The sequence below is a fragment of the Notamacropus eugenii genome, chromosome 1 (genome assembly GCF_028372415.1).
Source record: "Notamacropus eugenii isolate mMacEug1 chromosome 1, mMacEug1.pri_v2, whole genome shotgun sequence".
Lineage (NCBI taxonomy): Eukaryota > Metazoa > Chordata > Mammalia > Diprotodontia > Macropodidae > Notamacropus > Notamacropus eugenii.
The window spans coordinates 715,670,542-715,695,166 of NC_092872.1; the positions used below are offsets into that span (position 1 = coordinate 715,670,542).

General features: G+C 41.4%; 1 protein-coding gene and 1 long non-coding RNA gene across 3 annotated transcripts in view; both read right to left on the reverse strand.

Moving 5' to 3' along the window:
- Positions 1-639: 639 nt before the first annotated feature.
- Positions 640-13,170, reverse strand: GINS3 (GINS complex subunit 3). The gene is given in 4 exon segments (XM_072636663.1): positions 640-2,224; positions 5,416-5,649; positions 12,572-12,883; positions 12,886-13,170. Coding segments are annotated over 4 exon segments (975 nt in total). The 5' UTR covers positions 13,084-13,170; the 3' UTR covers positions 640-1,993.
- An 8,370-nt stretch (positions 13,171-21,540) lies between these two features.
- The window catches only part of LOC140521534 (uncharacterized), a 98,207-nt gene continuing 95,122 nt past the window's right edge, over positions 21,541-24,625 (reverse strand). For both annotated transcript variants that reach the window (XR_011972965.1, XR_011972966.1), the window contains one exon: positions 21,541-22,015. This is a non-coding gene — a long non-coding RNA (uncharacterized lncRNA). The remainder of the gene's footprint in view (positions 22,016-24,625) is intronic.

Below are 24,625 nucleotides of genomic sequence, written 5' to 3' on the forward strand. Positions count from 1 at the left end.
TGCATAATTAAAGTATTTAATTTTAAAATAATATTCAACTCCCTTCTTGGTTTCAGCAGCAATTTGGAATTTAAGTCAATTGGATGACTTTGCCTCTTGGATGGGACTAAAAGTTAATATAAAAGACAGGCTATGGAGTGCAGTTTGGCTGGAGCTGGGGAAAGTTTACAGATGACAAAAGGATTGTAATGACAGTGTGTTTACAAGCTTATTACAAATGTTAAAAACTGACCGTTAAAAATGTGAAAAGCTATGGATAAAAGCAGTATAGGCATCCCTACCCATTCTAGGGACAGGGTCCTGGTACAATTAAAAAACTGAAGAGTGAAAAACATTGTAGCAATTCAGAAACTGATGCTGAACACAAGTGGTTGTAGGGATTGCTTGCTCCGGGTATTGCATGTTGTGGTGACTCCCTGGTCTAGTTTTTGAGCCAAAAATATCCAGTTTCAGCCCCATCAGCACAGTCTATTTCTCACTACAACAAATAGAACACCTGCCCCTCCTGAGTGGTGGAAGGCAGAAAAGCAGAGGCAGAAAAGGGGACTGGGTGGGGGTTATTGTTCAATGGGGTAAAAGACCAAATCCTCCGATAATTCTCTGAGCATGAAAATACACAGCACTGTGGTTAGGCAATAATAGTCTTCTTGGGGCAGGAATGGGGGTCATTTATTCAGTCCTAAAATCAAACTTGTAAAAAGATCAGCTTGGTTCTAAAAGACAAAGGCATATTCACAACACTCCAATTCTGACCTGCAACTTAGCATGGAATTTCAAAATCTGGATGCTCAAATTTCTTTTTACGTTGGAAAACTCTGGGATCATTCCTCATCTAGGATTCTAGGTGATAAAGGTTAGCTAGTTCTGGTACCATTCTAGTGTATTCAGGGACAGGTCAGTCTTGTTCAGGTGGGGTGAGAGATGGGGGACATGGGGGATGTTTCTGACAGTCTCTTCAGGGGGAGTTTCTCTCCATACTGAAAACAACTGTCTTCCATACTGAAAACTAACCTGGGACAATAGGTAATCATGGTGAGCTGTTTACTGGGGGGAGTGTAAGAAGAGAGGCACAAGGTCTCTCCACACTGAACATTTGTTAGGGTGAGCTTTTTCAATAAAGCTCTTTGTTCTAGTTTGATTCCCAGATGTAATCAAGACTGGTAAAAACGCCTTTTAACAACTATTTTGCCACTATCAAATGACTTTGTGACATCTTTCTAAAAAGAGAATGGAATAAATAGGAGGGTGCTCTAAAAGCCTCTTGGATTCAAAAGAAGCGGATATGGGCATCGCCCCTTTAGGAGGCTGACATTTAGCTGAATTCAAGCCTGAAAAACCTCTCCTTGCAGCATATAAAGTAATATTGCTAATTGAAAAAAAAAAATCCCATTTCTCTGTTTCTCCCCTTACTCTTTTTAGTTACCATTCTAATGATCATGGAAATCAAATAAGCAATAAGAGATCTCTCCAAGCTAGAAAAGTCAGGCATGTTGGTGGTATTGCCTTTCTTTCAATAAAATGAGGAATGCAAGAAAATTACCTTCAGGCACCTGCATTGAGTTCTTCCAACATAGGTATGATTTGTACCCATCCACAGCTGTACCTTCTGGACCTGGGGACTTGAGAGTATTTCAAACCCTTTGCACAAGTGCTTAGAATTCTAATTTGAATGCTATGCTAAGTAGTGTGAAACGTTAGGATCCTTACTCGGGAAGGCTTTTTGTTCAGGCATCCATGAAGGTTACTGCAAACTCTCAGAACAAGTAAATTTGTGCTGCCAAACAACTGAGAGATAACTCCCATGCTGTGGAAGGCCTGCATGGCTAACGTTTGTTCCCTCCCAAACCATCTTTTCCCAACAGAACCATCCCACTCCAGAATGCATTTCAAAAAACAATTGATAAAATGGGAGAAGATGCTTTAAAAGATCAGTCAGTCTCATCTTTAGTAAACATCTAAAAGTGTCCCAGTTAGCCACCATGTCTTCAGGCTTTCAGCTTTCCAAGTCAGTGAATTTTCTCTTCTTGTAATTCTGAACCAGGCTAGAAGCTGTGATCTGAGAAGCTTGACCCTTCTCCCAGCTCTGAAAGTCATTCAATCCTTTCTGGCCTGTTTGAAACAAGCCCCGCTCCAGCTCATCCAGCCGAGCTACCAGGCCGGAGGTGTCTTCATTGTAGGCATTCTGAGAGGAGTCCATGATGCGCCGAAAACGGCCAATAAATGTCTAAGGGAGGAGGCAATCACAGTCATCGCTGAGCTAGATTGTGAAAAAAACCACTTCTACTTTTCACATGAATGTTAAACCACCCAAATGGAATGGAGGAAAAAGTGAATATTGCCTCAAACTCAGATCTACTTTCCTTGAGATTTCTGAGCTAATGACCAAGAGTCACCTACCCATAAAATTTTCAAGTAGAGATACATGAGATCTAATTAGTCCAAGTTTTTGCTTTTGTGCTTGGGAGCAGGACTTCAGCTTTAGGATGTAACCTTGCCTTTGCTGCTATCTTGTTAGGGGAATCATAGCATTTTGAATTACAAGGAGCCTTTCTGATCTGGCTCCTGACCCTAGCACTCTCAACTGAAACTGATCTTTCCAAACTTCCCAAGTTAAAGTCTTAAATCTGATGCTCTTTTCTCATTCTCCTCTCGACTTCTCTGTAGCACCTGACCCTCCTAAGATACATGCTCTCCTTCTGCTCTTTCCTGGGTCTTCTCCTCCTCCTTCTCAGTCTGCTTTGCTGGCTCCCTAAATGCGGAGTCCTCTTATCTTCTCTCTTCTCTCTCCTGATGACTTCATCAGCTTCTATGGATTTAACCATCATCTCTACTTAGATGAGCACTAGTTCTATATACCCAGTCCCAGTCTCTGTCCTGAGCTCTTGTCCCACACACTGCCTATGGACACATCAAAAATGGATGAACCATGGACATCTGGAACTCAACATGACCAAAACAGAACTCACTGTCTTTCCCTTACAAGTCTACCTATCTTCTGAACTGCCTTATTTCAGCGCTACGGAACTTCAGTGTTATCCTAGACTCCTCCCTCTCTCACCTCACATATCCAATCAATAATAATTGGTAGCATGTACATAGTACCTACTATGTGCCAGTAACTGTGCTAAACACTCCACAATATTATCTCCCTTGATCCCCATAACAAACCCATGAGGTAGGTGCTACATTATCCTCATTTTACTGAGGCAAACAGAAGTTAACTATTAGTCCCTACATAGCTAGTCAGTGTCTGAGATCTGACTTCAGATCTCCCTAACTCCAGGCCCAGTGCTCTATCCACTGTGCCACCTTGATTCCTGTAATCAGTTTCAGTACTGGACTGTTTACATCTCCATCTGTCACTCTTTAGAAATCCTGCACCTTGGTGTAGTCACCTGAACTATTACGATAACTTTCTAATTGGTCCCTCAGCTTTGAATCTCTCCACTCCCTATTCCAGGCTGCTGAAATCTGCAGATCCCTTATCATAATAATGTTTTTAAGTAACTGAAGGAAATGATAAATGCTAGTTAGAGGTTAGTGAAAATAAAGATGTAATTTTTCTTCTATTCAAGTGACACCCTAAAATTTATCCCTGCAGCCCTTCGGGCCTATGAACAACATCCCTCAAATAGCTGTCAAAGTGGTTTGTGTTCCTTAAATGTAGATCTGCCCACATCACTGTTACACTCAATAAACTTCCCAGGCTCCCTACTGCCTCGAGGATAAGATGCAAATTTTTCTGCTTTTCTTAAACTGCTCCTGACCTATCCTCTCAGCCTCCCTTTCCTGGCTCTGGTTCAGCTCAAATGGCCTTCTTTCTAATGCATGTAGGGGAGTGCATATGCACATACAAATGCAAACATACACACACATACACACACACACACACACTCTCTCCCCCCTCCCCCATTTCTGTGCCTTTGCAGTGGCCACCCCCCCCCCAAGCCTGGAATGCATTTCCTCCTCACTGCTGCCTCATTAATTCTTTAAGACTACACTCAAGCACCACCAAGTCACTGCTGATCTCACCGACTGCCAGCACCCTTCTCCCTTAGTCACTGGGATTTATTCTATTTACAATAATAGCTAGTGTTCGCAGTATTTTAAGGTATGCAAAGTGTTTTCCATTTGATCTCATTTGATCCGCACAACAACCCCATGAGGTAGGCACTCTTACCATGACTATTCTGCAGATGAGGAAACTGAGGCTGAGACTGAATGACTGCCCCAAGGTCTCATCCAGCTGATTCTGAGGTAGGTTCAAACTGTCTCTTCTAGTGCACCCCCAGCTGCCTCTACTTATATATGTGCGCATCATCTCCCCAGATAAAGGGGAAGAGCCTTGAGGGCAGAGCTAGTTTTATTTCTGTCTTTGTGTCTCCAGTATGTGGCTCCTAGCAGCCTCCTAATAAATGCTTGCTAACGGATGAATTTGATATCACCTAGTCTAATCCCCTAATTTTACAGATGGGGGCTTTCAACAAGAAATAACAGCCCTGGGTTTCTTATTCAATGTAATGGTCATACATCTCTGCCAACAGGTGGCTATCAGAGTTTAGACGAAGCAACATAAAAAAAATAATCGAGACAGAAAACTCACTGGAAAAAAAAAATCAAAGTAAGAAGCCTACTTCTAAAGACCTAGAAAGAGGGATTTTCCTCTTTTCAAAGCAATCTCATAAGCCTGAATTTTCCCCATTGCTATGTTCTTTCTTTCCAATTTCTGTGCACTAATGTTCTCCGAATTAAAATCAGACAAAGCCATTTTTGTTTACTACTAGCAATAAAAATAGCATCTTTAATTTATATATGGTAGCACCTTGTCAGACAAAACATCTTTGTTTATCCTTCAGTCTGTCTGGTGATGTCAGCACAGTCCTCAGGAACAAATGTGTGTCTGGCCAACTGCTCATCCCGAGTCAGAGAAGGGCTGCTTCAGTCCCAAGAAGCAAGTGGGAAGGTTGGTTTGTTAGATGACAGACGAAGCAATAAGAGTAATTATTAAAAACGATCAAAATATTATACTGTCTAGCAAGGTTAGATGCTGAGAATTTTGGTTATCTAGCCAACAGCAAGGATGATGGGAAAAGGAAACAAGAAGCTCACAGGCTTCCACTGAGGTGCTCAGATAGGCCATGTTTCTACTGCTGGGCTTGGACTAAACACAGGTCCCTGGGACTTGACATCATCCCCTCTCTTCTGGGGCTTTCTGTGGGTCTCTGCCAGCTCTTGGTAGGTTTTATGGTATAGCTAGAATGGATAGTCTATTTTGGACCAGGGATCAATATTAATTTCACAGTTTTTAGTATAAGAATGTTTACTTGATTCCTGACTATTCTTACATCTTTCTTTACTCCTGAAGCAAAGGACCAGCAGAAACCCAACCTCTAAGACTTCATCTCAGTTACTTGCCTGTAAGAGTGAAAGAGACACATCTGGGTTCTCTGGACTGTCAAAATGCAGGAGCTGAGAACCAAAGGCATAGTAGTGAGGGCCCATTTTATGGAGGTCAACCACGTTGGCATCAGCACTGAACACTGTCCTCCACCCCTCTTTATAAATCTTGGGGAGCTCCACAGAAAGGATTCGTCTTTTGTTGTCATAAAGTCCTTTTGCCAGCCACAGAGGGATTTCCAATTTTGAGCCCTAGATAAGAAAATAAAGGCAAAGATTCAAAAAACAGACAAGTCAAATACAAAATGCATACAATATAAAAGAGAAACCAAGCACCAGTTAAGCCTGGCCTTTATCACTGAATGGCTGTCAATAGCAGAGAATTCTGTAGTCATTTTCTGAAAAGTGAACTGAGGGGACTGAAATAATTTTCACAACAAACCGGAGAAAGAAAATTGATAAATATATCAAAAGAGGCTGGAAACAAAACTTGCGTAAAAGGGAAAATTTTAGCATAAATCAAATCTACCAAGTGAGTCCATCTTGGAGCTAATCTAAATGTTCTTACAGTCTTTTCTGATAGTGTTCAATAAATAGTGCAAATGCGAAAACCCTAGGCAGGCGATCTGTCTCCTGACTGTGTCCATTTGTTTTACTGACAAGCCCCATGGACTGATGATTTCTTCCCTCAGTGTGACCGTACAACCTCCCACCCACTTAAAACAACTCTACAACAGAGAGTTGACTTGTATTATTCCTTAAACTAAATGGTACCAATTTCATATTATATTAAATAATTATATTGATGCACACCATGTATCAGCAGGCACCTTAAATTTGAAGAGATCTTTGAACATACGGACGTGCCCTCTAACAGCACACGATGAAACCTAAGCCTCTGAACCCTTGGGAGCTCTTGTTCACATCTTCCATAAAGCAGGAATTCCTTCCTTCCACCCAAAGGGTTGGAGGGGCCTTCCCTCAGGTCTGTTCATATAAGGTAGTGTGCTTCCACCTATCTGTGCCCCCACCCAGCTCTCTATGCCCTTGTGGTGAGCCACAATTTTAATCCCTCTGAGATCCAGTTACACAGCATTACTAGCTTTAAAAGATGGGTTTGGTCATTAAAAGCACTGCACAATTTCCCAAACACGTTCCAACTTTCTTCCTCCTTCTCAATTATTTGCTTGGTTCACTGTCTCTCCACAGTATATCTGGAGAGGGTCCCAAAAGTCTTGGACAGTTTTGAGATTTAATAAAAACTGGCACTAGAGACCTCATGTCTATCAAAGGTACAGGTATTGATGATGACCAGTTCCCCGGAATATGCATCACACTGAATATGGTAGTCTGGATAACAGACATTATCCATCCACTTTGTCTGCCTTGTTTGTGCCTTCCTTCTGGGAGCACCCTCCATTCACATTGCATACGTTGTGCATGGACAGTTTTTTGCATGTTGTCCCTCCCATTAGAATGTAAGGTCTGCATGTTTTTGCACTGAGCCTGGCACACAAAATAATCATGTTGACTGACTGGATACAGGGTTTTAATTGATCAACAAGCTCATTTTGGAGACCCTGTTGTGTTTGGAGTTATAAGCAGGAGCACTTACATTCTGTACCGAATCCCTCTTCCAAACTCTACAATGAAGGCTCTCCAGGACAATAGCACACCCCTCTAACACACGCTTATCCCCTTCTTTTATGCCTCTCACAGAAGCACTTGACAAAGTAATCTCTGTTGTTCTGTCTACCAATGACTCTTTTACTTTTTTTTTTAACATCTGCATGGTAGATGATAGTTTTGGGGCACTGAGGGTGGCATTTTGATCCACTAAATCAAATACTTTAAAAAAGTCAAGAAATAGTAAGTGCAATGGAGTCTCAAATTCTTGGCCCCTTTCAGTCAATTGTGTGATTGTAAAGACATGATCTGCTGTAGAACATACTGTGCAAAACCCTATCCATTCCCTTCTCATAATTTTTTTTAAAATTTTAAACTTTAATACAAAATGAGAAAAAAAGCACTGTTACGTACACAGTAGAAAGAGAGGATACAATATAAAATAATAAATTTCCATCTCACGAAAACTTATAAATATCACACATAGTTTTCAAAGCTGCCCAGTTTTCTCTGCTTCCTTGCTGGTTTTCTTTTTTCTCTGCTGCTCACTTTTTACTTTATTATTTTTCACCTCCCTCTACCCACCACCCTAAATTAAGCTGCAATTAAGCATGGATATATATATGTATACATAGGTACCTATAAATATGCACATATATAAACTCATACACATATATGTAAGATCATACTGGGTTTAATTCCTTCTGTCATTCCATTCTAGCATCTTCCTTCGTAAGTCCAAGTCTTTCCAGTGTTTTTCTAAATCAACTAGCTCATCACTTTCCACGCCACAGCAATATTCCAACCCAATCACATCCTATCTGAGAGACTGTCTATGTAAGTTTTTCTTCCTCAATTTTCTGTATTTCTTCTTGGCTACATAGGTTTTATTTATACAAGGCAATTTTAATTTAAAATAATAGAAATTATCCTTTTTTCACTTTGACAATGCTCTCACCTTATAATATAGATTAAGGGCTGACACTGCTGAATCTACATCCTCTATATCTTTTTGCCCTGGTTTATTTGAAGTTACTGATCTTTTGTTCTTCTGAATGAACTCTGTTATAATTTTTTCTCAGTAAAATAATTTTTTGTAACTTAATTGGGATGACATTGAATAAATAGATTAGTTAAGTAAAATTGTCATTTAAAAAACTATATTGGCTTTACCTATCCATGAACAACAATTATTACTTCAACTATTTAGATCTGAATTTACTTGTACAAAAAGTGTTTTAGGTCTATGTTCATATAGTTCCTATATCTGTTTTGGCAGATATTTTATACTGTCTAGGTATTTTAAATGGTCTAAAACAATCTGAATAATATTGCTGCCACAGTGTAGTTTCTCGATTTTTCACTTTTGATTAAATCTATTTTAACTTTAACTTTGTCTGAAATTATGATTACTATCCCTGCTTTTTTGACATAACAAATTCTACTCCTGCTCTTTATTTTATCTTTGTGTATCTCCCATTTTTATAACGTTTTCTGAAAGCAACATATTATTGAATTCAAATTTTTAGTCTGACATTCGTTTCCATTTTACGGGTAAATTTATCCCATTCACGTTCTAAGCTGCAATTTACTTGTGTTTTTGTCCTTCCTATTTTCCCCCACTGTCTTTCTCACCTTATTCACCCTACTCCTCCTCATGCCTTGGCTGTACTTCTACTTGCTAGCCTGCCTTCTTACTCCTTAACTGACCCACCTCCCTAAGAGTCCCTCCCTTATCCCCCACACCTTACCTCCTTGACGTCTTATTTCTTTCTGAATTTAGACTTTCATACCTTTCTAGATATGTATCCCTCTTTAACCTATTCCTGATGAGAGTGAAGTTCCAGCACTACCTGCCCTCCTCCCACTAGCTTCTTCCGCATTTTTTCCTTATGCCTCATTTATATGAGATAATTACTCCTTTTTATCTCTCTCTACAGTTTTTTTTTAGAATCACCCCATCATACTCAGTTCAGCCCATGCCTTTCTTTTAAACCACTTGAATAATGATCACAATCATAGGAGTAATGCTAATATTTTCACATATACAAAGAAAACAATTTGACTTCATTGCGTCCCTTATAATTGGTCTTTAACATTTACCTTATATTTCTCCTGTTATATAAATAAATTTTCCCTTAAGTTCTGGGTTTTTGTCACAAAAACCTGAAAGTCACTGAGTTGGTTAAATGTCCATTTGTTTTCATTCAGGATTATACTTCAATTTGCTGGGTAAGTTACTTTGGTCGTGACCCCAGCTCTTTTGCTCCACAGAGTACAGTATTCCAAGACCTATGGTCCTTCAACATAGGAGCTGCTAGGTCTTGTAATCCTTATGGTAGTTCCATGATATTTAAATTTTTTTTCTTGTTGCTTCCAATATTTTCTCCTTAACTTGGGAGCTTTGAGATTTGACTATGACATTCCTGCAAGTTTTCCTTCTGGAACCGGACCTTTTTCAGGTGGTGACTCATAATTTCATTAAGGATGCTCTCAACAGGTATGAAAATTATTCTCTAAAGATTTGTGGAGATGAGAGAGTAGGCACATGAGCCAGTTTGCCGTTACTATTATATTGACAATCACACTTTTGATAGTCATGGCAGATTTTTACATTCATTTGGCATCTTCCTTCTTCAGATTATCTTGAGAATTGATCCCTCAGTGCCCTGAAAATTGTGATTCTGTGGCATAGTCTTTTCAGGGAGCTGCAAGGCCTCAGACTTAAGACACCCTTAATCTGGTCTTACTGTATAATAAAGGTCCTGATTTATACAAAGTGCCTAATTCAACAAAAATGTCTTAAGTGCAAAGCACTGGGCCAAGGGTCTGCCCCCAAGAAGCTCATGTTCTATTGGAAGGATACAACAGCTATACCAATAAGTGTAAAATATAGATGGAGTAATTTCAAAAGGGAGAGGACGCAAACTGGGGAATCTGGACAGACTTTGTGTGCTGATGTCTGATAGTCTGACAGAGGCCTAGCAAGGAAGCAGATATCCAGAGATCTACGAGAAATTGTATATTACAGCTAAGTGGCATGAAAGAGCTATAAAAAAGGCTAAATCATCATATCATAGAATGTCCTAGTAGAAAGAGACCTCAAAGATTAACCAGCCTAACACAGTATTTTGAGGAAGAAAGTGAGGCCCAGAGACAGATTTACCCAAGGTCTCACAGTTAGAGAAATGAGCAGATGTCTAGCAAGCCCAGAATGGACTCAGTCACAATCTCAGAGATGGAAGGGACCTCTGGGCTCCTCTCTAGGGCCTAGGCCATCTCATATTAAACATAATTGCCTACATTCTTAAAGGTCATCTATTCTCAGAGGGTACCTGACTTCCTTAAAGTTGCACAACTTATCAAAGCTAGAAGAGGGTTGAGGACCCCAATCTGCCTCTGACCAAGACCGGGAGTCCTGTCCCCAAATCCTGCTTCCCAAAGTGATCCAAGTAGAACTTCTGTCTGTTGGGGAACACCACAGCTAAAGATGGAGGAGGAATTGTGACCAATGCCATATTGAACAGTCTGAAGAGTGATACTGCTACCAGGCATATGCTCCAGGGAAGTCAAAGATAGAGGGAAATAGAAGAAAAAATATATATTTATAGGTGCACTTTTTTAAATAGTTACTATTTTGCTATCAACTGGGGAATGGCTGAACAAATTGTGGTAAAAAGCAGTTACAGAATAACGTCTGGTCAAGAGAAACAGCAAACATGAAGAACTCAGGGAAACAATCACAAGAACGTGAAGAAGAAACAAGACAGAATTCTAATCAAGGAAGTGATGAATGCCAGCCCTGAAGCCCTTGCTGGAGAAGCGTGCTTCCCACCTATTGGCAGCGGGGTGATGGACAGGAGGCATGTGTCTGACGGGTCAGTGCTTTGCTTTAATCTGCTGGCCTCTACTTATCCTCCTGGTAGCAGGGATGTCTCTGGAAAGTGATGGGTATTAAAAAGCAGGACGAGCGACCAACAAAAGACACAAAGACAAACAACTCCAACAGGAAGAAACAAGGGAGCTCTCCAAAGACGCCCGGATGCAAAGGGCTCTATGGTGCAGGTGAGGTTTAAAGGTACCAAGAGGGACAAGGGCAGAGGACGGAGGGTAAGAAGTGGGGCGCACATCTTGAGGGTTCCGAGCGCGGGCTGAGGCTGGCGGGGCCAGTGACGAGCACAAGGGTGGAATGGGTTTGAAAGGTCTACTGCGGACGGACGAGAGGACCATAGGGAGAACCCCGGTGCTGGGTGCATGGGCTGACGAGGACAGACAACACCCAAGGCAGCTACTTCGCTGAGAGGCTGCTCACACAGAGGGACACCGGACGCAGCCGGACCGGTTCAGAAGTATCCCAGGGAGACATCAGGAAGCCCCAGCTAAGACCCTGTGCCCGAGGAGAGAAAAGGGAGCAAGGAGCAGGACGCTGGGAGAGGCAGCATCGATGGGCCGAGGGGATGGGCTGGGCCCAGCCAGGAGGGGGAGGGAAGGGCTGGGGGTGACCCCAGGCCTGCAGACCTGGGGGCCGGGGCCGGTGGGCGTCTCCACAGACCGAAGGAGGCTCCAAAGACGGAGGGACAGTTCTACCTAGCTTAATAATAATGTAACCTTCACACACTATACTTACACACCAGGCGCCGTGCTACCTCAGCACAAGCGCGATCATCACCCCCTCGGACCCTCACAGCACCCCACTTTACACAGGAGGGAACTGAGGCAAAGGGAGGCGCAGTGACTTGCTGGGGCCACGCCGCCGGCGTCGGAGGCTGCATCTGAACTCGGGTGGCCCGCAGCCAGGTCGCCGCCGTCCTCAAGAGCGAAGAAATGCTGGAGAGGCTTCCGCAAGAGAGACCAGGAAAACCCAGTCTGACTGACAGAGAAGGGGGACCCCAAGCACGCAGCAGTGGGGTTCCTCCTTCCCCTGCACCTCACAGACCACCTCTGCATCGCGCCTGGCACGCGCGACAATAAGCTGACTTTCCCGCACGTGGCCTGGCAAACTTACGGACTATTTCTCAAAATAAAGTTTTTAAATAGGTGACACGGGCAACCAATTATTCTGAAATACAACATATTTTTTTAAAGTAAAGAACGCTTGGGATCTTTTTTAAAGGAAATATTTCTTTAACCTCGGACACTTAACTAAGCGGTGTGACCTTGGGCAAGTCACTGCACTCTGTCTGCCTCAGTTTCCTCATCTGTAGAATGATCTGGGGAAGGAAATGGCAAACCACCCCAGTGTCTTTGCCAGTCGGACAGCACAGACACGACTGGACAACAACCACAAAATGAACCCCAGTTCGAACGCAATATAAATTGACGCCGTGAAATCGATGATTAAGGAGACAAGGTAGGCGAGAAACGACTGTGCGCAAGCGCCGCAAAAGCCGCGCGCTCCCCACCCACCGAGCATGCGCGACGCTCCCCTCCGCCCTTAACTACAACTCCCAGCATTCCGTGCGGTACAAAGCCAGAAGGACGTCCCTCACGGCACACTTGGACCTGCAGGGAATTGTAGTTTTTGCAGGACGTGGGTCGGGGGCGTTACCTCCGGGATGCCGGGCTCGCTTTCTCCGCCGCTGCCTCCGCTGCTGCTGCGCTCCAAAAAGAGGCCTCCCAGGCGGGGCAGGAGCGTCTCGGTGCGGGCAGGTAACTTCTCGTGCGACATCAGGATGTCGTCAAGGGACAGGAAGTTCTCCTCGGGCCCCAGAGCCCCCGACTCCACAGGGAAATAGGCCTCGGACATGGCGGCGCTCTCTCCGATTCTGTCTAGACGGCGCAGGAACACCCAGCGAGCCCGGTGGCGGACGGTACAGGAGCGGAGACACCCCCGCCCGTTGAAACTCCCGCTTCTAGTCGCGCGACCCGGCGCGAGTGGCGGACTAGGCAGGAGCAATCTATCCGCCTCCGGCAATCATCGATTCTCCCAGGCCAAAGCAATCGGCCCGCAGAGGCGCTCTGGGCTCTATGGAGCCAATAGGACCCAGAGCTCTTCTTCGTTAACTTTCGCCAAGTGCAGAATTGTTTAGAAGAAAGACAAAAAGTAGCAGTCCCAGACATTGCAAGATACAGTTGCCATGCATTGCGTCAATAACTTTATGGTACTGGCTAAGAAATGGTGGTGGATCAGTGGAATAGATTATTAGATATAATAATAATAAAAAATAAATATTATATGGCGGCAATAATCTAGTATTTGATAAACCCAAAGATCCAGACTTTGGGGCAAAACTCACTATTTAACAAAAACTGCTGGGAAAACTGGAAAGCAGATTGGCAGACTCTAGGTACAGAGCAGCATCTAACATCTCAAATTTGTATATATTTTAGACATAAAAGGCGATAAGTACAAATCAGGGAAGCGTGACATAATTTACCTGCCAGATCTACAGATAGGGGAAGAGTTCGTGACCAAACAGGAGATAAGGAGCATCATGGGACATAAAATGGATGATTTTGATTACATTAAGTTAAAAAGCTTTTGTACAAACAAGACCAATCTAGGCAAGAGTAGAAGGAAAGCAGAAAACAGAAAAAAAAAAAAACATGTAAAGCACATTTCTCTGATAAAGGCCTCACTTTTCAATTATATACAGAGAACTGGATCAAACTTATAAGAATACAAGTCATTCCCCAATTGATAAATTGTCAAAGGTATTCAATCAACATTGAGACTACATCCTCCACCAGCAAAAAGATGAGGACTTGCCGAAGGCTCAAATGATGGTCAGCATTTTTTAGCAATAAAGTTACTTTAAAATTAAGTTGTGCTCATTTTTTTTCTAGACATAATACTATTGCATACTCATGGGCTACAGTATAGTGTAAACACAGCCTTTATATGAATTGGGAAACCAAAAAATTCGTGTGATTTCTTTTATTGCAATATTCACTCTATTGTGGTGGTCTGGAACCAAATCACAATATCTCCAAGCCTGTCTATGGAACTGGTGGCTCTCTGATACTAGTAATGCAAATTCCCCAATGAAGGTTGCTCAAAGGATGCGAACGGACAATATGCGGACAAATTGTTAATAACAATATGAACAAAAATGTTGGAGTTCTGTAATAAAAAAGTACAAATCAAGCCAGTCTAAAGATACTCACTAGAATGGCAAAAGTAGCCAACAGATGATTAAATTCAGTTTTGGCAGAGAGATAAGGAAACAAATCCACTGCTTGTTGGTGAGAGAGCAGATCAAGAAAAGTTTTTGAGAAGCAACAGTTGAAAATCCAATTACACATTTGACCAATGATTCTGTAGCTAGCACTTTATCCTCAAAGCTTAAAGGGGAAAAGGGGAACCTATCTGGATAGAAAATATTCAAAAGTGATGTATTTGCAATACCTTCTTCCAAATGGTAAGAACTAATGTTATCCAACGGTTGGAATAAATTATGATATAGTAATGGAAGGAATGGGTTTTTTGGGGGTTTTTTTTGGTCTGGATGTGTGATTTCATCATTTTGGGGGAAAATTCGTGGTGTGAAAACTCCCTCTGCTAATGTAGAAATGTAACTTTTGTCTATAGTCCTAGAAAGTTGCTTGAGACATTGAAGTTAAATGATCTGCCCATCTTCATAAAGTTAATATGTGATAGAGCAATATTTGAACCCAAGGCCTTCTTGACTCCAAGGCCACTTAGTAGCCTTACTGAAATATTGAGGTGCTATTAAAAATGACCGTGAATCATACAAGGAAATATTTGAAGATCTATGTAAAGTGATGTAAAGCAAGGTAAATTCTGAAGAACCAAAACTATGAACATTTTACCTATAACTATACAGAGGGAAAAATAAGAGAATGAAATTTCAGATAAATCTGAAAAAGACACAAAAGTATTTGCTTGTTTATTCCTTTTTAATTCAAAACCATGGACTCCAGAAATCATTGAGGTTAATCCTTACCTGAATGGGAAACATCTCTGAAACATCCCTGACCAGTGGTCAACCCACCCATTGCTCGAAGCTCTCTAGGGAGGGCAAAGGCATGAGATATGGCTTTCTCATGGTTAGGAAATCTTCCCTGACATCAAGCCTTCTTTGTACATACCAACCATTGTTTCCTAGTTCTTCCCTCATTTCCAAGCAAACAAGTCTAATCTCTTTTCCATGCTACATCCCTTTGCATATTGAAAGAAGCTATTAAACTTACCATATTAATCAACTATGGAAAATTTAACCCCATTTGATGGGGAAACTGAGGCTGAGTATTATATCAGTTGGAGAGCATTTCACAGATCATCTAAGCCAACTCTCACATTAAAAAAATTATTGGCATCTTTTGATTTTTACGTCACCAGAATGTCTTCTAGTATCTTTCTTCCCAGAGAACAATCACATTAGGTAAACACATTTTTAAAAAGAAGAGGGAAAAAAATCAATATATGAAATAATCTGATAATAAATGCAATGTACCACACCCTTGAACTTTCCATTTCTGCAAAGGAGAGGGGTGGGGGTATTATATCTCTTCTATGGGGCCAAACTTTTTTGCAGTTCTATGACATTTACTCTCCACTAATTTGTTCATTCCTTTTACAATGCTAAAGTCACTGTGTGTATTGTTTTCTTGGCTCTCTCTGTATCAGTTCATGTCAATCTTTTCTAACTTCTCTATATTCATCATATTATTCATTTCTTAAAGTACAGTAATATTTCATTACATTCATGTAACCACTTTAGTTAGAGTGGCTTAGCCATTCTCTCATTGATGGACATCTGTCTTGTTTCCAGTTCTTTGCTGTCACAAAAAGTACTGCTGCCAATGTATTGGTGTATATAGGAACTTTCTTTTTATAAATGAGGGTCTATACTTGGGCTAGGGCTGCACTTGCAGATCTAGAGAGCCACATGTGATCTCGAGGCTGAAGGCTCCCTCATTCCTGGTATAGACATTTTAGTTACTTTATTTCTGTAATTCTAAAGTGCTTTCCAAAGTGGTCATATCGATTCATAGTTCTACCGACAATGAGCCACTGCCCCTACAGCATTGACTATTTCTATCTTTTGTCATCTTTATCGATTTGCAGGGCCGGAGGTGCAATCTCAAGGTTGTTTTGATTTCCATTTCTTTTATTATTGGGGATTTGGAGCGTTCTCTCATGCGATTGTCAATAGTTCGTAATTCTTTTGAGAAGTGTTTGTTTATATCCTTTACCATTTATCTATTGGGGAATGGCTTTTGGTTATAAATACACATACACATCTGTTAGTTTTGTGTATATCTTGGATACCAAACAACTCCTACATTTTACAGATGAGGAAACTAGAGACCAGAGAAGGAAGTGCCTAAATGCAGCTATCATTCCACAAAATCTCTAGCCTATTTGTTAGATTTGAATAAGTAACTTATTAACGGGGAGTTGGGATGATCAGAGGATTTGTCCTTTACTTTTTTATTACAGAAGCAATTCCGTAGACTGAGAAATAGTGAATTACATTTGGGGGTTTGGGAGTAGCCCTGAACTCCTTGGGGTGTGGTCGTGCAAACCCAAACACACTAGCACTACCCTTTCACCCTTTTCCACTCCAGTCTATTTGAAAATGAGGTCGCTAGTTCCGGCTGAAGCCACACCTGAAGTCTGAGAAGGGGGTGCAGGACCAGTGCGAGTGTGGAAGGACTGGCTAGTTAAGGGAGCCCTTGGAGCCCCCACCACAAATGAAGTCCTAGAGGTAATAGCTAGCCAAGGCTGGCAGGAGGAAGGGAGAAGATGTGCTAGGGTGGGGGGGTGGGAGCAGAAGTCCCGCCCCTGCTTTCCTCCTCTGGTGCTGAGTGCCCTGCGCACTCAAGCTCAGACCCCTTTGTAGGAGACCCCAAGGTTTGGAGTCAAGAGGGAGTCAGCCAGCTCTGCTACTAGATCACTGTGTGACTTTGTGTGGATCACTTCATTTCTCTGTCTCAGTAGTCTCACCCATCAAACAGGAATTTTAATATTCACTCCCCTCCTGCTTTGCCGGGTTATGGGGATGAGCAAAGGAGTTTATGGGATATCGATGCTCTTGCCGCTGGACCATGCCAAGATAAGGCAGTATCATTACTATTAACATGTCCTCTAATAAAGTAAAGGAATCTCTAAAGTGGTGTGAGGTAGGGAGTGGGGTCGGGTGTGGTTGGAGAGGAGGAAGACGACTAGTCCTCAAGCATACAAAGTCTGGCTAAGAAGGCTTTGAGTTTGCTCTAAACATATTGAGAACTAGTCTCCCTGACTATGGAAAGTCTCAGCCTGCTAGAAGCACTGACCTGGGAGCCAGCAGATCCGAATTCTCATCCAGTCTCCCTCACTACCTGTGTGATCTTGGGCAGGTCAAGGAGGTTGCTTGGTGCACTGGAAAGGATTCTTTTTTTAAATGGGAAAGACTTGGGCATGTTTGAAGGCTATAGGGAAGAAACCAGTAGATCAGGAGAGAAAAAGAGACAGAAGAAAGGAAGAGAGAGTGGAGAAATGGAGGGAGACAGGGAGACAGAGAGACAGAAAGAATGGAGAGAGGGAGAGAGAAAAAAGAAAGAAGCGGGGAGAGAAAAAGAGAAGAGAGGAGAGAATGAAGGGAAATCTACTGGATGAAATGGCTAAGGGGCATAATTCAGAGTGTATGTAGAAAAGTTATTCTTAGCATAGAGAAGGGGCCTCCCTGTAGGGGAAAGGAAAAGTCCGGTAATGATGTCAAGGTGTTTTGAGATGAAGGAAGTCTTTATATTTCTTGCCTTCTTAATGAATGGTTGGGAAGAAGGTGAGAATTTGAAACTGGAAATAAAATAAAATTGACTTAACAAAAAGAAATGAAGCAAAAGGGAGAAGAGGGAGCTCAAGGACTATGGCCCAGATTTTCTTAGTGAAGAAACAAGGTTCTCAGCTAAGACAGTGGAAATGGGAGATGAGCGAGACTTGAGAAGAGGTTTCTGATCCTTTCTCTGGGGAGGGAGACTGGACATCAAATAGGGAAGAATAAAAGGATTGCCTGACTTCAGTGCCGACCCTGTGGAAGCTGAAGCGCATCAATTTGGAATGAATCCAGTGAACACCATCAAGGTGCTTCCTCCAGCTCTGTTCAGCAGCATATGATTACAAGTGGAGGAGGAGGATGCTGGGAGTAAGGCAAGGCTGAGGTTTGGCAAGTGCTAAGTATTGACGGAAGCAGGGGTGAAGGATTCTAGAGAGGACAATGTGGAATTGAACTAGTAAACTATAGGGCAGAGAGTGGGAAGGGAAGGATGTGAAGTCAGAGTCGGGATAATAGACAGAGTAAATATTGTGGGACACAGGACAGGCAGTCTTGATCAAGCCAAAGAATAGTTTAAGAAGGATGAAGAGTAGGGAAGGAAGGAATGGTTGGAATAATCAGACAGAGGAACGTCAGAGCTTTTGATCTAGGAAGGGATCAAAGGTGGAACTCCATGTAGTCCAAGATTCTTGCCAGCTTGAATATTCATCATCACCAGAGGACTGGCCGAAGGCACTGCCAACTGATTAGAGGAACTGCCAACAGGTTAAACCCTCTTATTCTCTCATCTTCTTTGAGTGTGGGGGAAAATTATCTTCTTGTTTCACCTGCTATACTGTTAGGAACTTTTTCCCCTTAAATATGTCTTTTATTTTCACCAGGTTATCATAGTTGCAGTGTATGAAAAATCATAATAAATAGGACAGACTTAATCAGGCATATGAAAGAGTCAATGAGTGAATTTTAGAAATGGCTACATAGGTAGTGAATTCTTAGGATACCAAATACATCAATAGAATGATAAATCCTTATTTGATTTGCCAAGCGCTTTACATATTATTTCACTCATCTTACAAATATACAAAACCCTCATGAGTGGGCACTTCTTCCACTTAATAGATGAGAATCACTTCGTAAGGGACACTTGCTAAGGGTCAGTAGTGAGTCAGTAATTCGTATTTCAGTCCAGGTACAAAGGGCACCTCGGTCACAGACTACACAGAGGCAGGATGGGATAATGGAAAGGATGCTAGACTCAGAGCCAAGAAGATCTCAATTCAGATCCTGCCTCTCCTCTTTACTACTGGACCATGGGTAAGTCTGAGCCTCAGTTTATTTATCTGTAAAATGGGTCTAAAAATACCAGAATACTTCATAGGGCTTTTATGAGGCTCAAATATTATAATGTGTGTAAAGTAAGCTTTGCAAACTTTCAAGTTTTATATAAATGTCAGCTATTATTACTCCTAGAAAAAGCTGCCTACACTCCTTGCCTCCCCATTCTCTCCTCCTACTCACTTTTCAACCCCTTGTTAACTGGCTTCTAACCTTACCACTCAACTGAAATTGCTCCCTTAATGTTACCATCTATCTCTTCATGGTTAAAACCAACACCCATCTTGACAGCTTTGCGGTATTTGATATTATGAACTGCTCCCTCTTCCTAGCTACTCTTTACTCCCTGAATTTTAGTGCAGGAATTATCTCCTAATTCTTCTCTTGCCTATCTCATTGATCCTTCTCAGCCTTCTTTATCTAATTTTCATCCATGTTCTGCCCTTTATGGATGTCCCCTAAAGCTCTGTCCTGGGCTTGTTATTTTTCTCTTGTTAATTCATTCAATTACCATCTCTATGACTATATGTTTTTTTTTTTGGGGGGGGGTTGGCAATTAGATTAAATGACTTGCCTCAGTGTCTGAGGCCAGATGTGACTTCTGGTCCTCCTAACTCCAGGGTCGGTGCTCTATGCACTGCACCACCTTGCTGCCCTGTAGGCCTATATGTTTTATGGCTCCCATACTTATATATGTGGATCAATCTCTCTTGAGCCTCTGTATTACCAACTGCTTGCTGGATGGCTTCATCTAAATGTCCCATAGACATCTCAAACTCAACCAGAAAACAACTGATATTTCTCCCTAAATCTAACCCTTCTCCAAATTTCCCTATTTCTGTTGAGGGGCCACCATTTTCCTTGTCACCAAAAGTTCACAAACTCAGGGACTTCTTTGACACCTCTCTCTCACCCCACTTAACTAATTCTTTGACCAAGTCATATTCATTCTACTTCCATTTTTCTTACTTCCATTCCTATGTCTCTACTCAAACAGTCACTGCTGTTCCTTATTATAGCACTCATCAACTCTCATATAGATACAATAGCCTCCTAATCAGGCTCCTGGTTTCTAATCTCTCCCCTCTTCAATCCACCCTGTGCCAAAATAATCACCCTAAAACATCCTGTTAGAAAACCTTATAAACCCTAAATCATATATATACTTATCTGTTTGGATAGAGTTTTTCGCTTAATGGTACGTAAACTCCTTGAAGGTAGGGACTGATTTCCCCCCTTTATCTTCATATCCCAGGCACTTGAATTATATCCTTCAAATACGCATTTAACAAACTCTTGTGGGATTGGATTGACATGTTTTTCAATAGTATTGGGCAATAGTGATGGGGTTTGAGAAGGATGGCCCAATGTGAATTATTCCCATTACTGGGGATGCAATTCAAGAATGCATCCTGCTGACTTAGAAGAAGAATATGGAAGAAACAGCTTCCTACCCTGAGCAAGTCAATAAACCATCCTATCCAAGCATAATGTTGTGTAACTGAGGCAAATGCACACTGAGTCAAGTCCTTGGTAATTTTGACCAAGATATACCCATCAACTGTCTTCATTCACAAAAAGTTGTAGTTACTTTTAAAATGAATTTCTATTGATAGATTTTATTTTTAAACCACTTTAGTTTCCCCCTGTGTCCTTTCATATTTATATCCCAGACTTTAGCACAGTGCCTGGCACATTGTAAGTGCTTACTAAATGTTTATTGATTTGTTGGTTGATTAATACAACCAAGACTTTTTAATAAAGAAAAAGAGGAAGCAGAGAAAAAAATCAGTAAAATTGATCAATACATTGAAAAAGATCTAACAGTATATGCAATGTCCCCACCACCACTACCACACACACACTTCTGCAAAAGAGTAGGATGGAGAGTCTTCTCATATTTCTTCTTTGAGGTCAAGCTTATTTTGTACTTGCAAAGGGTTTTGACCTACATTATTTCATTTGAGACTTGCAACAACCCTCTGACTTAGATACTAAAGTTATTATTTTTCCCATTTTCTAAATGACATATAATCACAAAGAATGTTCAAATTAATGAACAATCACATTTATTTCACATATCAGTAAGATTATGTGAGGTTTCAGCAATATGTAAACCAAGAATTATCAGACATCCAAGCTAGTTTTTGAAGAGGCAGAAGAATGAGAGATTGTAATATTAATTATGTTAATGCGAGTTAAAGATCTTCCCCACCCATTAATGGGCCTGCCTTTTAAGGGAAATTGATTAGGGAAGGTCCCCACCTTTTGTTAATTTCTAATGAGGCACTGGTTCTCAAGGTTGTGATGGCCTCTGGCTCTGAAAAGTGTATGTATACTCTGAGGTGAGGTTTTGTTTTGGAGCTTACTCATTAGAAGTGTTCCTTTGACCAGATGACACTCTGGGAAGCTACTAAGGAGCCTCCCAGCTTCGAAAACTCAGATGTTGGTGCCTCTCTCTCTGATAACTCTGTATGTATGTAATGGTCAGACAGCTGGATCTGTCTGTTGATCTGTGATGTATGTATTGCTTCTGGTTAGAGAGCTGGAAGCCCTGTCTGTTGATCTTTATTTCCCTGTTTGTATTTTCTCTGAAGTTCAGGGTGCTGACCTTTTTCCCTTGAACTAAGTGAATGATATATGTGCTTGATTAAAGCAGATTGTTGACCCCTCAAAAGTTGCTTTCCCTTTAGAAAAGCACATCTAAGAACCTGCACGGCAGGCCCTCCTGTGTATGTCAGGGTGCTTGCTAATACAGAGAACAAATTCCTAACATTTGCTAGATTATGGAGAAAGCAATGGAGTCCGAGAAAAAGAAAAAAAAAACCAAACATTTACTTCTGCTTCATTGACTATATTGTGTGGTTCACATTCAAATATGGTGAGTCCTCAAAGAGATGGAAGCACCAGGTCATCTTACTTGTCCCTTGAAGAACCTGTATGTGGGTCAAGAAGCAACAGTTAGAACTGAACATAGAGCAACTGATGTAGATGATATTACTCTGATGACAGAAAATGAGGAAGAATTAAGAAACCTCTTGATGAGGGTGAAAAAGGAGAATGTCAAAGCTGGCAGGAAGTTTAACATTAAAAAAACCCCCTAAGATTTTGGCCACTGGTGCCATCACGACCTGGCAAATAGGGAAGAAATGGTAACAGTGTCAGTTTTTATATTCTTGTGCTTAAAGATCACTGCAGATGGCCACTGAAACCTTGAAATTAAAACATACTTGCTCCTTGGACTGAAAGCTATGGTAAATCTGGACGGTGTACTAAAAAGCAGACAAATCACCTTGCTGATGAAGGCCTGTGTAGTCAAAACTATGGCTTTTCCAGTCTCAATGTATGACTGTGAGAGTTGGACTATAAGGAAAGCTGAGTGCTGCAAAATCAACATTTTCAAATTGGGTGCTGGAGAAGACTTTTAAGAATCCCTTGGACAGTAAGGAGATCAAACCAGTCAATATTTAAATTAATTTATACTATTCACTGGAAGGTCAAATACTGAAGCTTAAATACTTTGACCACATAATGAGAGAGAGGATTGATTGGAAAAGACCCTAATGTTGGGAAAAATTGAAGGCAAAAGGAGAAGGTGACGAGAGAGAATGAGATAGATAGTGTGATGGAAACAATGAACATGAGCTTGGACAGACTTTGGGAGATAGTGGAAGATACAAGGACCTGGCATGCTACGATGGTCCATGGGGTCAGGTAGAGTTGGACAGAGCTGAATGACTGGACAACAACAGTAATCACATAGTGAATGTGAGAGACAAGATTCATTGTCACCTCTCTCCTAACTCCAAGTTCAGTATCCCACTCTTTGTTTTAATGTATGCCCGTTAAATGCTCTGTAAGAACAAGCTCCCCATAGCTAATATACCAATAATGGGCACTGCAATTAAGGAATTTGCACATCATTATCTCTCTCTCTCTCTCTCTCTTTTTTTTTTTTTATCATTGTCAGTATGCTGCTATAACAGCAAGGACCCTGGCATACACAGGAGGGCCTGCTGTACAGGTTTTCAGATGTGCTTTTCTAGAAGGAAAGCAACTTTTGAGAGGTCAACAATCTTCTTTAATTGCATTCACCAACAGAGAAAATACAAGCAAAGAAATAAGGACCAACAGACAGGGCTTCCCACTGTCTGACCATAAAGAATGCATATAGCACAGACCAACAGATAGATCCAACTGTCTGACCAGTACATACATACATAGTTATCAGAGACAGAAGCACCAACATTTGGGTTTTCAAATCTGGGGGGCTCCTTAACAGCTACCCAGAGTCTCATCTGACCAAAGGAACACTTCCAATGAGTAAGCCCCAAAATAAAACCTCACCTCAGAGTATTAACACACTTTTCAGAGCTGGATGGCAGGCCCCCCTTACCCCCCATCACCCAGTGTCTCATTAGAAGTCAACAAAAGGTATCTGAGGACTATTAATGGGCAGGGAAGATCTTTAACTCTTCCCACCACTCACCATTAACCTTACATTAACATTGCAGATGGGTCAGGAAAGTTGGAGGGTGTTGATCATTTGACTTTCAAGATATTAGAAGTAGAATTATGGGCATGATTTAGATGGTGGGCAGGTCCCTAGAAGCTCATTCTAATTAATGTATTCTTCATCTCTTTTCATTGGAACCCCTAAATTTCAACTGGAGGACTCACCTATCACAGGGCTTACTGATGATCTTTTTGGCTACCTAAGTGGGACGGTGGATTGAGCACTGGGCCTGCATTTAGGAAGATCTGAGTTCAAATTTGATCTCAGATACGAACTGTGTGACCTTGGGCAAGTTGTTTAACTTCTGTTTGTTTCATTTACCTCAACTGTAAAATAGGGGTAATAACAGCACCTGCCTTGCGGGTTTGTTTGTTGTGAGGATCAAAGGAGAGAATATTTGTCAAAGTGCTTATCATAGTGTCTGGCACATAGTAGGCATTATATAAATGCTTATTTACTTCCCTACAATCCCTTTCAGCTCTAAATTATATCACTGTCACTGTGAATCATTCATCATGCCTGGTTCCTCCCATTAATTTGGAAAAGATGAGGATCTATATGAATAAATTAATAAAAATCTGAATAAATTAATTAGGATGAACATCTAAGGGACTGCCCATCATTTAAATCATGCCCATAATTTCAAGCACCTAATTCTACTGATGTGTATGATAAACACGTACCACTGCCATAGCATGAATGAATTTGTTTCATGAGCTGTGTTGTGTAGTTAGGGATTGTTGAGACAGAGGCAGCAGACGTCTGGGTTCCTAGAACAGTGTCTGCCTTAGAGAATGTGCTTAATCAGTGTTTGTTGACTGATAATTATCAGTATTAGTCTAATTGTAATGGTAGATTGACATGAAAGATGAGGAACCAATTTTATGGGATTTCCTTGGTGTACCCTTTGAGCACTATTTCCCTACTACAGTGCCCTCCTGTGGAAATGCCCTATATACGGTGCTCTAATAAATATGATCTATCCTCCACCATAACTTGCTTTGGAACTTTGGTGATTCTTGAAAAATTA